Here is a 15,131-nt window from a genome sequence, read left to right as displayed (position 1 = left end):
TCTATATCTTCTACTGCTACAGCTTACAAATGTGAAAAACAAAACAGTGGAAGAGGGAATATGAAATTGAACACGACTGCATGAAATTCATTGGTGGGTGTTTCATTGGTGGTTTTGAGTGCTTTTTCTCTCTCACACATACATCTTAAGGCAGTGGGAAAAACAGTGTGTGTTGCTTGAGTGCTACCTGGATTACATCATTATGATCTCATCTCAGAGGCAGCTTATCACTCTAGACCTGTAAGAACAGGCTGTGTTCCTTCATCTCTGCTTAACCCCATCTACAAAATGTTAGGCAAGTGGACGTGCTGAAATTGGAGTACTGTATGTGCTCTTAAAACAAAAGACTTTCCTAGATGGAGGTGACTTTGGTACCACCAGCCATATAACCCTACAACTCACAACTGGCAGCCCCCTGATGCTAAGCAGGTGTGAGCCTGGCCAGTACCTGGATGGGAGACCTCCTGGGAAAGCTAAGGTTGCTGCTTGAAGAAGTGTTAGTGGGATTACAGTAGTAGGTTGCGCTCACCCTATTGTCTGTGTGGGTCCTAATGCCCCAGTATAGTGATGGGGACACTATACTGTAAAAAGGTGCCATCCTTCAGATGAGACGTAAAACCTAGGTCCTGACTCTCTGTGGTCATTAAAAATCCCGGGGAGTTTCTCTAAAAGAGTAGGGGTGTTACCTGGCGTCCTGGCCAAATTTCCTCCTGGCCTTTACCAATCATGGCCTCCTAATAATCCCCATTTATGAATTGGCTTCATTACTCTGTTCTTCTTCCCACTGATAGCTGATGTGTGCTGAGCATACTGATGTCACATCATCCAGGTGGATGCTGCACATTGGAGGTGATGGAGGGTAGTCCCCATTATCTGTAAAGCACTTTGAGTGAAGTGTCCCTAAAAGCTCTATATACCTGTAAGGAATTATTATTACTACCAGCAAAACAACAGCCTTCAGAAAAGATAACTTCTGTCATTATGAAAGTCAATATTTGCTCGCAAGGTGAGCTGTCAAAAAAAATACTTATTTAATTCTGTCTTGTGTATCTCTAGAGATACACTGTACTACAGAAATTAGATTAAAAGCAAGGTTTTGACTTTGGTACATAAACTACAGTCTTACCTTTTAATTTTGTACTGTCTTGATCATCTGAGCTGCTGTCATAAAACCTGTTGAAAGCCTCGATTCTATGTTCATCCAAATCCTCTTTCTTCAGTGCTTTTGCCACCTCAACAGTTTGATACTCCTCTGTGTCTTCTCTATCACCCTCCCAGGGACTCACAAAGCTCTGTGCAGTTGTGAAGAGCTGTGCTTCCTCCTTACAATCTGGATATATCTCTGTCTTAAGTAATTTGTAGGCAGCCATCTGCTCACTTCCAAGGAAGATTTCCCGTTCTTCCTCAGATGATGTCATATCCATTTGGGGAGTCACCATATCCATTTTCCTTTCTTTCCATAGGTTATCCAAGTCACTGGACCTCAGAGACATAGGATTAAAATCTGTTGCACCAGCCTGGATGTCTTCCACAATGTTGCCTTCTAGAATATCTTGGCCCCTTAATGAAAGCCCATATGCATGTTCCTTAGGTTCATTTTCAACACTCACCTCTAATGGTGGCATTATTGTGAATGGCTGAAAGGTCAAGTTGCCCACATACCGTGGTTCCAGCATCATTCCGGAGCCTTTGGATGTGAAATCTTCTGTAAGACAATTTTCATATTCAATCTCTTTAGGTCTCTGTGCCTCATTAAGTCTGCTTTCCAGTTCTTCATCTGCATCTGCATGTTCATGTAAAGAAAAAGCCACTCTCACTGGCACATTATTGATGCTAGATGGATTTGCCATGAAGATTCTTATTTTTTCCTGATCATTTTCATCTTCTTCACCTTCTTGAGACTTCACCTTTTCAAGTTCTGCTTCACCTTCTTGGTAAGAAGCTTCAGGGTTAGATCTTTGTGTTACAGCTCTCATGATATCCCCTGGGACCATCCTGAATTCCTCATCTGTTGTGTGATCACAGGCATTCAAATCCTTAGCCAAATCTCTGAGCTTGTTCTGCTGATTCTCTTCTTCTTCCACCTCTTTAAACTGGCAAGGATCTCTCTGGTTTTTGATAGTGGCACTCTGCATTTCATCATCCAGAATGGAACTGATCACTGAACTTTCAATGTTCAAGAAAAGCGTTGTTTCTTCTCCTGAACTCTCAATGATTTCAGTTTGTTTGATACTTTCATCTGTGTAATTATCTACTTCTGTAACATCCACTTGAGAAACCTCTCTGTTTTCCTCTGTTGTTATTGGATGTTCATATTCCTCAACAATTATTCTGAAAGGTTCTACTGGAACTCCTAGAGTGAGATCTGTGGAAATAAACTCAATATCACTACTATCTACACCATCTAAATTACTTTGACCTTCTAGCCTTTCCTCACCAAGATCTTCCAAAGGAAGTGCCCGTTCATCATCTGAATTGCAAGAATCCAATACTTCTTGCTTTTCCTGCTCCCCTATGGCTCTTTCCTCATCCAAACAAACCCCCTGATCTTCCCCTGAGCTCTCCTCTACATCTTCTTTACTCTCATCTGAGGAATCAGGCATTTCCTCGTCATTACGTACCCCACACGTGTCCTCTCCCATGTTCACTGCAGTTTCAGTGTCCCCCTTGTCCTCTTCCTCCCCCATGAGGTCTGGAAGGTACTCTGCATAGCCTTCTCCAGCTCCCCCCCAGTCCTCAGAAAATTCATTCAGGTCTCCTTCAAAATGCGGCATTACTAGTGGTTCTTTGGATAGCTGTGGTCCCACCAAGTCCTCTGCCTGGTCCTTCTCTGAAGAATCAGTTTTGCCTTCACTCTCTTCCAGCTCCTCCGATTCAGAGCTAATATCAGCAACAGCATTTTCATTAAGATCTTCAGGGGCTGCTTCAACAGGTTTATCAAAGAAAGCAGGCAGGTCTTCACTATCATTCTGAATTTTTTCACCCAGGCCTTCTTCTTCTAAGGGCTTCCTATTGGGGACCAAAGGAAAAGCCCATTCATCTTCCCATCGGTGGACTGAAAGACATCTCCCACTGTCACTTTCCTCCTCCTCCTCTTCCTCTTGCTTGGGGTTGTTGTTGGCAATGTCCTCATCTCCACTTTCTCCCTCCACCTCCCTGTCATCTGAAAAGGTGCTAATCTCTCCCCCCTTGTTGTGGGTGATGTCAGCATTTCTCCAATTCTGTTCTCTGTCTGTCTTGACATGAGATAGACTGCCTGGTTCTTCTTCCTCTTCATCCTCCTCTGTCAATGCTGGTAGCTTCTCAAAGGCATCGTCATCCTCCAGACTACTCAAGGGCTTGTAATCTGTTTCCCCCTCTGAGTAGGAGGTCATATAGGACATTTCTGTGAAAGATAAGGTTTGAATAATTAGGGATAACAAAGTTTTGCAGGGTATAACCTAATTAAAACATGGTGAGAAAATACATCTCATACAAAATGAAGGAAAGTGAGATGTGCTCATGAGAAAATGTACAGAGCATCATTTGCAAATATTATTTGATATATATAAATTATATAAATTTCATTCCTTATCTTATGTGATAAAGAAACATATCATTCTATACATACTGTATATAGGAATCAGGTTGCATGTTTTGGCATTGTTTTGAACAATTTAAGACTCGTGACTGACCTGATTGTGAGCTGACCCCCCTCTGAATTTATTCTTTCTGATCACAGCCCACATATTTTTATCCCATGGTTTACAAGAAGTATATAAACTGGCAGTTCAGACATTCACTGATACTCCTTACCCCTCTCAGACAAATTTAACAGAAAGGTTTAAAAAACATGAAGACATATGCTTGCATCTTTTGTTGGGAACCAGCACAAGAAATGAAACCAGTATCTACCTGATTTTTGCTTTGCTATCAATTCAGCCATACAAGGATTTACAGGCTATTCTCCTACAGAACTTGATTTAAAACACACCCTCTTAGGTCCAGTGGAAAAGACAAGGTGTATAGTTAATCCAGATATGTCTGCTTAAAACATAATTGTCTATATAGACCATATGCATGAGCAGATCATGAAAATCTTACTTATCATTATTATATTTATGTATATATTGTCAGTGAGACATTAAACTTCACAATTTCTTACAGTGCACAAACTGATACCTAAACTGCACTTTTATCAGGTTTTGCTCCTTTCTTCTTTTACAAGATGACATCCATTCAGAAGATACAGTCTTTCTTCAGGCCTGGTTAGATGAAGTGGGTTTTTTTTCTCAATAAATCAAACAATTGGACCAATTAAGTGAGTTCAGACATTGGGAAGAAAGTCAAAAGAGCCTGCTATCTTCCAGAAACAGTGTGGAATTTAGATTAGCATTTGCCATGCTTATTATTTTTGTGAAAGGAACTATAATAGATAGCAATTTTGTGTTTTGTATTTAGCTTTACTGAAATACATATTATTTCAGTTATATATTACAGTTTTACTTAACGCTGTCTAAAAGTATTTGCTGTGTTATGAACAAAAAAAACTTACATAAATTGAAATCACTTTTAACCTTTTCAGTGGTTAGAAGCTTATTATTAAATAAATAAGAATAATTGGAACAGGATTAAAATATATATAGCTATCTAGGCCACAGTTATTTACTAGAGCATTTTGCATTATATCTACCTATAACATTGAATATTTTTCCACTGCTTGCGAGCAAAATGTGTTACTTATAGCTTTGTCAAAGTCTTGTGCAATGCTAATTTGTTTTCCCTCAGGACTCTTACAAGTCTTCCCATTGCACATAACCAATTCAGAAAGTCATATAGTGTACTGTAGGCTTAACTTGCACACTTTAGCAAAAGGGAATGGGAGACGTATGAAATGAGAGAACAGCAAACCATTCTCAAGCAACAGCAAACCATGACCATCTCCTGAGTCTCTAAACTGGCCAGTGATTGTAAAAACCCAATTTGTTCGAAATGTCAGAGCTTCTTCTGGGGGAGGGAGGAAAATGGTTTGACCGTGGCCTGGGTGAGAGCCAGTGCTGTTCCCAGTCATTTCCCTGGGTTGTGCAAGAAACAGGCTTGCTCTCTGGCACTGCTCCAAGGCCTTGGGGGGCGGGTGGTTATGATTCCTGATTAATTTAGGCTGTCTGCACTCCAGTGTCTTTGCTTCTCTGCTTTCCAGATTCCTCATGCGCAGTCTCATATTACACAAGTCGAAGCTCAGTTCAGCTCTGAGGAGAGAAAAAGAGACATTGCCCTCTCACGCTGGTTAAAAACCCCATCCCTGTGACATCCCCTAGTTTTTGACTCCTCCATTACTCCTTCTTTGTTCTACATCTATTGTCAATCAGTTTCACCGAGCAATTTGTCGTAATACATGTCATCCTAACTTGCTTATAAGCCGTGAAAATCCTTTTTGAGGTTGAGGTGCAACAAGTGGGGCATTACATCCTTCTGGGTGGTATGTTTGATTTCTGTACAGTATTGAAGCAATTAGTACTGATTTTCTATCAGACACCACACCTCATCATGGCTTAAGTTCTATGAGGATAATGTGTCTAGTATACAATACCTGCAACACACTGAGATACAGTAAACTACTGTACTAGGAAAACAATCTCATGGCCACATTACAAGAAGGAAGAGGTCCAGCAGTCTAGTGTCAGCTGATTCAAAAGGAATGAAAACAAAAGGCATTGTGTCATATTAAATTGCTTCCCCCAGACACTTCCTGTCATTCTTTTCAGAAAGTGTTTGTGCTGTAATAGTTCACTGACCAGGTAAACAGCAATCTAAGCAGAGGTAAAGAGAGAAAATGATGCTGTGTGTATATACAGTATATATGACAGCCGAAAAACAAAATGCCAAAATGCAAAATTACAGACAGAAACAAACTGTGAAAATAACTCATTTAATTAGGCTGTCCAGGTTTTCAAACCTTCAGACTAGGACACAGACACATGGGGTCATTAAGTCCACTTGTCACTATTTCAAAACAAAAATAAAACTTTTATTTTTTATGTCATAATAGTTACCATAGTGAATTATTTGCCATTCAACAGAGCAGTTTTCTTTTTTTTTAATTTGAGAGAAAGTTATCCTCTCAACAGTGTGTAGACAGCAGATTAACATTTCAGTAAAAGCATGTATTTTCAGTCCCAGTATAGTCAAAGCAGCAGTGTCAATGTGTCTAGAACAGAGTCAATGAGACAATGTGTCAAGCAGCTCCAGGAAACTGGAAATGTTATGGATAATCCTAAAGGGAAAAGTCAGCAATGCATATCCGTGCAGTTTAAACCTAAAGTAATGGGGGCAGAATCTGTTTGTAGGGAACAATGTTATTTTTTCTAATGCTAATGATTTGGAGGCTTTGATCACTGTTGATCTAATAGACACACAGAACATTTCTTTGCCCTGAACCTTAGCTGAAATAAAGCTACCTAATGTCCTGCTAAATGTCATGCTAGCTTTTCCACTTTTAGACATTATACATTTTCTAAATTTACTACAACACTACTTAATAAGGGACTGAAGTTGATTAATAACGGTTGTTTTAGAAATTCGGTTATGAGTTACGATTCAATTATGTGTAACATCTTTGTTTAGCACATTTTGTCTCACAAGAACACAGTCCAGACTGAACCAAAGCCACACACTATTGAATATTTTCGTGAGGGTATCAGTGCAGGTTTTCTATCTGCATTTTTTCATTTGTTGCCAAATCTGCTTTTCTTGAATACAGCCAGATTTTTTAAGATGCTAGATTATAAACAACTAGTTCAATTTTTAGTTTTACAATTAAACAATTACAAGTTTTACAATTAGTTACAATTATATATTTCCTTTCTGGAAACATTTATTTTATGGGGAATTTGGTTACCCTAACAGACGTCTTTCACCTTTACAGATGGCCTAAGATATATAAAGACTTCCAATTCAAAGGAAAGTGACCTACATAGCTGAGGAAATCTCTATCAGTTCTGCCTAAATAGCTGAATTATACAGAAATAGGAATAGAGTTTGGTTCCCCAGCTCTTGTGATGATCTTAATAAATATTTACCCAGCAGCTCTGTTCCGGAACGCTGTTGTACGGATTAGGAGATCACAAGAGACGTTTGAATTCTTTCCTCAGATGCTGTATTAGGTAACAGGATTTCATTGTCTCCAGGCTAGGATTCAATAAACAGTAATTTGCCTCTATGGGAGCAGACACTACACTGTTTAAAAATTTCTTTCAAACTAGAAGAGAGATTTCCTCGGGCTCCGTCAAGACACACCTAGATTTTTCTCTTTTCACAGGAAGAGTGTTTGATGTGTCTATCTAACTGAATAGTTGGCAGCTTATCTATTATCTACTATTACTCCTATGTCAGTGCTGACTGAAAAGTCAATTTTTTCTAAAACATACATTGTTCTGTATATCCACAATTTAAACTGTACTGTTTTTGAAGTAAGAATGAAATTTACTCTCTCAAATATTTTCTTTTAATATTTGATACATACTGTACTGCACAGTAATATCTCAGGTTTAAATTTACTTCTTTCCTTACTTGTTAACTTCTATAAAGGTCTACCAGGGGTAACATGGTAAAAATGAGTACAGACTGGCAACTGGCAAACATTTTCATATACAGTAATTTTTAGGCCCTCCCTCTAACAGCAAATTCCAAATCCAGAAGACCTGGCTTTCTATTCTCTAGTGAGAAAACACCAGGTTTCTACTGAAGACATATTCAGCTGATATATGATAAAAATGCCACTTGGAACAGTTAAGCACACAAGACATTACCAACCCAGAACTAAGAAATGGAATCTTTAAATAATCAATAACTAAATAAAGTCCAGTCATAACTGACTAGTTTCAGGAACTGAGTGAGCCAAGGTTTCTAAACCTTGAAATTTCTACCTCCCCCTTTTGCAGTGAAACATTTGCTCTGGATTATACTTGTTGTATGATCTCATACGATTACAAGCATAAAAAGTAAATGAAAAATTACAGCGTTAACAAGGGAGTCCCGTTGGTTTTGAGGTTTTTTTTAAAGCCTGATGGTGCCCTCTCGTGGTAAGATGTAGTATTGCATACTAAGCCTTTCCAAGGAGAAGAAGGGCACATAACATTGCAGACATTCAAATCAACTGAACTATTAAAAATACTGCTTATTATATGTCATGATTTTATAGATTTAATTTAATAATCTTAGAGATTTTTATTGCAATGGCTGTGGACTCCAAACTGCCCCAAACATATTTTGTCACCTGACACAAAACCAACCTGACAATAGATCACCCCAGATTAAAATTTTCCCAATAACCAATTTTACTCTCTTAATAGCATCACCTTAACTGTGTCATTTCCGGACCTGTTGTAGCAGTTCAGCAGTGCTGTTTAAAGTGTAGGTTATTTATATTAACACTATTAATTTGTCTATTTCGGGATACTTGGTTAAACTAGGAACAGCAGCATTGAAAGCAATATCTTAAAAGCATATCCTCTTTTCAGCTTCATGGAATCCCTGGAATATTATAATATCCTATGTGGTATTCAGAAAAGAACAGGACATCAGTCAGAACATTTAGGTATAGCAAATAACAGAGCTTGAAGAACTAAGCACATGTAGTGTTTGGGGAGGATAGGTAACATTAAGTACTGCTTAAATATTCTACTGGTGTTTTATATTTACAGTAGGTTTACTGCTCAGGTGCATAATTCGCCCCAGGCTTGTCTCCAATATTACTGAATTGGAATAAGATGCTTTGAATCTCCTACCAATAATGACAAAAATGATAAAGAACACATTAATAATGAAACTAATACATTTTAAAATGTCACTATCTTGTTATACGGGATCCCAAAAAACAATTGTTTTGTCAGTTTAATAATAATACAATTCCACCAATAATGCAGAGGTTTTCAGTACTAGTACAATGTAATAATGTTGTAATAATGATGTGAATAATGAAATTATAACACTTACCGGAAGAAGAAAATGCTTGACTGAGAAGATCTTCCAAATCTTTCTCCATTTTATATCTAATGGTGACAAAAAAAGAAAACATCAATCAAAAGGAAGAAACACACATACTCACTTTTGTGTACAGTAATTAGTTTGGCTTTTTCTCAATCAAATATTTCACATTTTTCTGTTTCTGTCATTGATTAGTCTCCACTATTTTTTACTGTTAATTTGATTTTTGGCTTTTTCTCAATCAAATATTTCACATTTTTCTGTTTCTGTCATTGATTAGTCTCCACTATTTTTTACTGTTAATTTGATTGAAACTCTGATTTCACCTCCTGTTCTCCTGTTGATGTTGCTCATGGATGAGTGCTCGCCCAGGTGACTCCACTGGGCAAGATCTCCTGGGTGCTATAGCGCCCATGTCATTAGCTGACTACCAATGGAATTCCCCTCCTAGGCAGCACACAGTGTGGACGGGTAAGAGGAGGGGGAGCAAGGCAGGCTTTTCTTACCATGACAGCAACCCATATGAATGAGCAGGTGACTGTGGTAAAGTTTACCATTAAAATGGCCCATCAAGGCAGGAAAATCCATCCATCCATTTTCTAACCAGTTCTACCAGTACAGGGCTGCAGGGGAGCTAGGAACTATCACAGCAAGCAACAGGCACAGGGTGGGGTACCCTGGGTGGGACGCTAGACCACTGCAGGCCAGACACAGACACACACTCACATCAGGGCCAGCTTGTACAGAAGCCAATTACTCTACCCTTGTATTATCCGACTTTGGAAAGAAACTGGAACAACAGGAGGAAGCCTATTAAACACGGGGTGAACATACAAACTCCTTGCAGACAGCACCCCAGGTCCAGAATGGAACCCAGGGCCCCAGCACTGCGAGGCAGCAATGCTGACCACTGTACCTACCAGGCAGAAAAAACACCACACTGAAATATAAAGTGCCCAGTTTGGCACCTTAATGCTGTAAAAATGTTTTACTCATGAACCGCTGGTTATAAAATGGAAGTTTCAATTTGAGTTTTACTGTTGTTTAGAAAGCCCGACTTTTATATTTTAATCAACTTTCTGTGTGAGTACCAGTTTTCAGTCAAATTTTCCCTGCTTATATATGCAACTGATGGATCCTGTTTGCAGCAACAAACAATAATTAAGTTAATCAGTGCAACAGCTAGTTTATAACTACTGACGTGTACCAGAGAACAGAATAGGAACAGCTACACCCAGACCGAACAACCCAGACAGGTGGTTTTACTACATTGGGCACAGAGAAGTGTCATTTTATTCATTAATTTGTTACTTCAAATGTCAGTAATGGAGAAAAAGAATTGTTGCTGTGATGTCATTTGCAGATGCATGCATCATTAGCACTATAATGCTGTTTCTTCCAGGCATTTTGAATCATGTTTTTCTCATAAGATAGCCTGAGAAGAAAATGAGAAGAAATATAGCCAGATTATAATAAATCACAATGACTAGGTTTAAAAGTTTATGGGTCTTGTTTGAGTAATTTCCCATTAGTGACCTTTTTGTCCAAAGAATAAAGTACTGTTCAATGTTTATTGCTAGAACACCACTGTTCAAAACTGAGACGTGTTGCATTGAGCAGGTGCTGGCCATGTCCAAAGGACCATATAAAGATAAAATAGGGTGTTAACACATCAATGGCTTGACTGGAATATGATTGAAACTGAATTGACTGTGGACAGACATTAAAATTCCACTGTGATCTGATTCTAATTTAATAATGATATACAGTACAAAACCTAATGACCTGCAATCTTACTTAGCCACTGTCAAGTCTTTACTGCCTTTTGTGGTTAGTCATCCACAAAGCCAACCTTTCATGATTCCAAAACACCTAAATCAATGATTACGGACAATCATTCCATTACAGTTTGCGCTTGGCATGACTGCAGAGGACATGTTCAGAAGATCAGAGCACAATATAAAATGAACCACCAGAGACCAATGCTGAAAAGATCAAAGACTGCACAAGGAAATTATTCACTGATAATAACAAAGGAAGGATAATAACCAATAACAATCACAATAACAAAGGAGATACAGTACATGCCTTGTGAGCATGGTTCCCCACTTTTATTTTATTTTCAACATCAATAGCATTACCTTGGTGCAAATTACAAAGCACAAATATGGAACAAAGCAATTTATGAGACAGTGATAGGCCATTGCATCATTCTCAATATGGCCTGTAGAAGAGGCAAGAGCAAAGCTGAATATGAATGACTGGGATAACTTGGGTTTCAGGCACAATTCTCTCTTATTTCTTTTTTGTGGCAGTTTGTAAATAGCCAATACATTGTAAATTATTCCCTGCTTCAGGTAGAAAGTGCTTGAGGGACCTTTGTACATATTGAAATTTAAAGTTTAAATGGTTTATTTTGAGTGGGTTGAAAAAAAAAGAAAATATTAAAGAAAACATTAATCATTTGGAGTTTTGCCTACAGTATGTACTGAGACACTATTGTTTACACTCAGTCAAAACACAAAGACAAAGCTTGACAGAGGCTACCACCACCCACATTCAACTGGGCTATCAACACAGTGATATACAGCAATACCTTTAATAACAAAATCATATCTGCATTAGGAGCCTCTAGTGGCCAAAATAGGTCATTGCAGCCCCGGTTTCCAGTTTTACCGGGGAAATCCACTGCATACTGTACATTAAAAAGGAAGTCCATTTAGAGTAATGTCTGTTTTTCTTAATACATCCCAGTCTGTCTTGCAAATGTGTTTGGGCCAAGTAATCAAAATCCAGGTACTGACAAAGTCAATCCAAATGATTTCTTCAATCTCAGTTATACAATGAAAGAGAACCTTTAGGACTGAAAAGATTAAGCACTTCTTTATCCAGAGAACTCTCGGTGACAGAAATAAATTAGCCAGTCATCCAATGTTGAAACTGAATTGATTAAAAAATTATTTACTGATCGATCGGAATTGATAAGCAGCTAACAAACAAATGAACAATAGGATGCAAAAATTATTCTCTCCTTTCTTCAAGTTCAAGTTTATTGTCATTATACTCATATACAGGTATATGGTATAACGAAATGCTATTTAGCTAGCTCTCTGACATAAGTAGTAAAAGAAAAAAAAACAATATAATTGTATAACAAAAGAAAGACAGAGACAACAGGCAGTGTGCAAAAAACAACAACAGACGATGTGCAAAAACAGCAACAGGCAATGTGCAAAACAACAAAAAGGTAATGGGTAATGGGCAAAAATATGCATCAATAGAATGAAATAAAGGGATAGAAATTATGGGGAGTGAGCTTTTGACATGAATGGTAGAGGTAGATTTTCAATGTGTGTTTGGGTTTTTGGTAAGAAAGAAAGAAAGAAGGCACTGTGAGGTTCAGATCATAGGTGAGAGGTGAGGTGAGAGTGAGAGAGGCTGGGAGTTTAATAGTTTGATAGCACAGGGGTAAAAACTGTCTCTGAGTCTGGTAGTCCGGGCCCAAATGCTCCGGTACTGTTTTCCAGATGGTAGCAGATCATAAAGTCTGTAGCTGGGGTGTGTGGGGTCTTTAATGATGCTTAGAGCTTGCCTCAAGTACCGTCTGTCATAACCGTCCTGGATAGATGGGAGGGCAACCCCAGTGATGGACTGGGCAGTTCTTCCTTATATTCTCAGCATATATATTGAAACGGATTCAGGTTCTCTGAGCATGTGCCCTCGCCGCTCCTACCTCAGGTCGGCCCTCCGCCGCTGGGGCTCAAACCCGAGTCTCCAGCATCACACAACAGGGAACTTGCCAGCTGAGCTAAAGGAGAACTCTCTCAGCCTGGGCAGCCACATTCCCTGTTATGCACAGGGGCTTTTTCATTACAATATCAACTTCATACGCCATTGGAAATTAAATATGAAGTCAGTTCCCTGATACTGAGCGCTACAAAAAAACTTTGTAAATGTGTGGGAAGACATATTGTTAGCAGTCAGTAACTGAATCATAATATAAATTTGTAAGCACAACACTGCATTCTGTAGTATGTTAAAATACAAAAATAATGTCTATTTACTCAGAATAAACAGAACACTATAACTGAATGTATTGTAGTAAATTAAATCACTGCGCTGTTAGAAAATAAAGCCATCATTATATCACAATTAATGTACTGGATTATGCTTTATTTTGCTGCACTTGTCAAATGCATCATTGTGCATTCTTAACAAAGATTTACATTAGGTTTACATATTTAATATTCAGCTGGCACCTGTTCTATTCTAGACATAGGATCAGTCTGGGCAGATGGATGAGGGGTGAATGAGCATCAGATCCCCCTATACACTTGATGGACAACTGTGCCCTTTCAAAAGAACATCACTGAACTTGTTTTCTTCCTTGACCTAAGTAAGTTGATACATAAAACACAAACACTATATTGCAATCTTACTGAATTGCCTTCTTGATTGGGCAGTTTCCAAAACAGGGCATTACCTAAATGAATTAATACATGATAGACAGACATTACTGAGATTTGCTAAATAGAATTCTAATTCTACTTTTTGTGTATATAAGGTTAACATTAGCATCCATGGACGACAGCTTCATCCTTATTAAGGCTTATAAGTCCAACATAGTTAACTCTGACCAGTGAAATGGGAAAACATACACATCTTATAAGAAACACTTGGGTATGGTATCTTGTAAGAGTACAAAACATAGAAACTGCTTGCTCTTAAAATCAAATATAGCTCAAAAAGGTGTTTCTTCAGACCAACAGGTGAAAACATCAGCTGCGTTCAGATACACAGTACCTACAAAAAACACTTCCACCCACAAAAATAACACAGGCACGAATATGTGCTGCCATGTCAAGGACAAACAAATTCATATCATACTCATTGCTCTTGTTGAACAAGTTGCAGAGAGGCAAACTGCTTACCTGCGCAGTTTGGCAGCAATCACTGACAAAGATGGAGGAGCTATCTGTTCAAAATAAGCAATATGTGGCCTTTTTTGAAGCTAACACAGGAAGCCAATAGAGGAAGCCATTTCAAAGAGGCAGGTACGCTCTCTAAAAGGCAGCAAGACAGGAGCGAAAGGGATCCCTACCTGCAGATGAAATCCCGATCCCGACAAGGTGGAGAAACAAAACTCACACCAGGGCCTTTCTCACACAGGGAGTGTTTGCTGTCTTTAGAGGGTCCTGTCCCAAAGCTAGTCTTTTTGTTGTTCCAACTCACCTAGAATCGCAGTTATGTATTTTCTTCGTGGCTTTGTGGTTATGATGCTCATTTCCCCTCTGAGGGTTCGCTTTTTGCTGTGGCCACGTGACCGCGCACACCCCCGCTTTGACTAAAAAAGAGAGCAGATGCCTTCTGCTTTAGAAATGCTTGCATCCTTTTGCAACCTTGCTTTACCCAGATGCCTGCCTGAACAAGCTTTTGTGCCCTCGTACCACATTTGCTCACCATTTTCCAAAAAGAATTGCAAAAAATATACATATATATACCAAAAGACAACATAGGTGTGGAAAAAGAGACAAAGACATGAATATTTCCTCATCCAGGACTAGATGAGATCAAACTATTGATCTGCACATCAGTCAGGTATTCCACTTGAATGTTTTCTGTCTGCTAGGTGGTTTCAAAAGGCCTCTGGCAAAACAGAAATCAGCAATCAACTACTATGATTTGGATTATTAATTCAATCAATTTAATTATATAATTAAAACAAAGTTTTGATTTGGCTTCGGTATACTGTAACTTGCCATTTAAATTTAAAGAAAATCAGAGCAAAATGGGCAAAGCGTCTAAAAGCATCCAGTGTGGAGTTAAAGAATTTAAGATTAGACTTTTGTAACCTTGCACCTTGCAGTCTCATTGTGTTTTGGTGAGAATAGGCTCTGTCTTTGTTTCAGCACTGAAAGTCTCACACTTTCCACTTGTTACTCTATATGTAACTATGTGTGCTTTGGAGAGTGGGCACAACAACCTGTCTCTTCTCCACATATTTCCTGAAGAATGGTTTTCACATGTCTGTTAAAGCACTAATTTTGACTATAATACTAAGTTGGTGCTGCAGCCATTAAGCAAAGGACGTGCCATCAACAGAGGATAACCAGACATAAAGTAATGCACTTGAGTTTCAACTTAGAAGATGCAATGCAAATGACACA

At 38.6% G+C, this 15,131-nt stretch overlaps 1 protein-coding gene across 6 annotated transcripts in view; it reads right to left on the bottom strand.

Annotated features, from left to right (window-relative positions):
• The window catches only part of LOC148674387 (uncharacterized), a 47,819-nt gene extending 33,550 nt beyond the window's left edge, over window positions 1-14,269 (bottom strand). For 2 of the 6 annotated variants that reach the window (XM_088627060.1, XM_088627062.1), the window contains exons 1-3: window positions 14,066-14,261; window positions 8,974-9,029; window positions 1,127-3,385 (exon numbers count right to left, since the gene is read on the bottom strand). In XM_088627060.1, coding sequence (XP_088483186.1) covers window positions 1,127-3,385; window positions 8,974-9,022 — 2,308 coding nt within the window. In that variant the 5' untranslated portion in view covers window positions 9,023-9,029; window positions 14,066-14,261. Of the gene's footprint in view, window positions 1-1,126; window positions 3,386-4,161; window positions 5,229-7,058; window positions 7,168-8,973; window positions 9,030-14,065 lie in introns of all 6 variants that reach the window. The other 4 variants (XM_088627064.1, XM_088627065.1, XM_088627063.1 and 1 more) reach the window with 4 other exon arrangements.
• Window positions 14,270-15,131: the final 862 nt, after the last annotated feature.

The sequence above is a fragment of the Lepisosteus platostomus genome, chromosome 3 (assembly GCF_059453375.1).
Source record: "Lepisosteus platostomus isolate fLepPlt1 chromosome 3, fLepPlt1.hap1, whole genome shotgun sequence".
Lineage (NCBI taxonomy): Eukaryota > Metazoa > Chordata > Actinopteri > Semionotiformes > Lepisosteidae > Lepisosteus > Lepisosteus platostomus.
The sequence above is the reverse complement of the archived record's forward strand: the minus strand, read 5'-3'. Positions and strand labels throughout refer to the sequence as shown.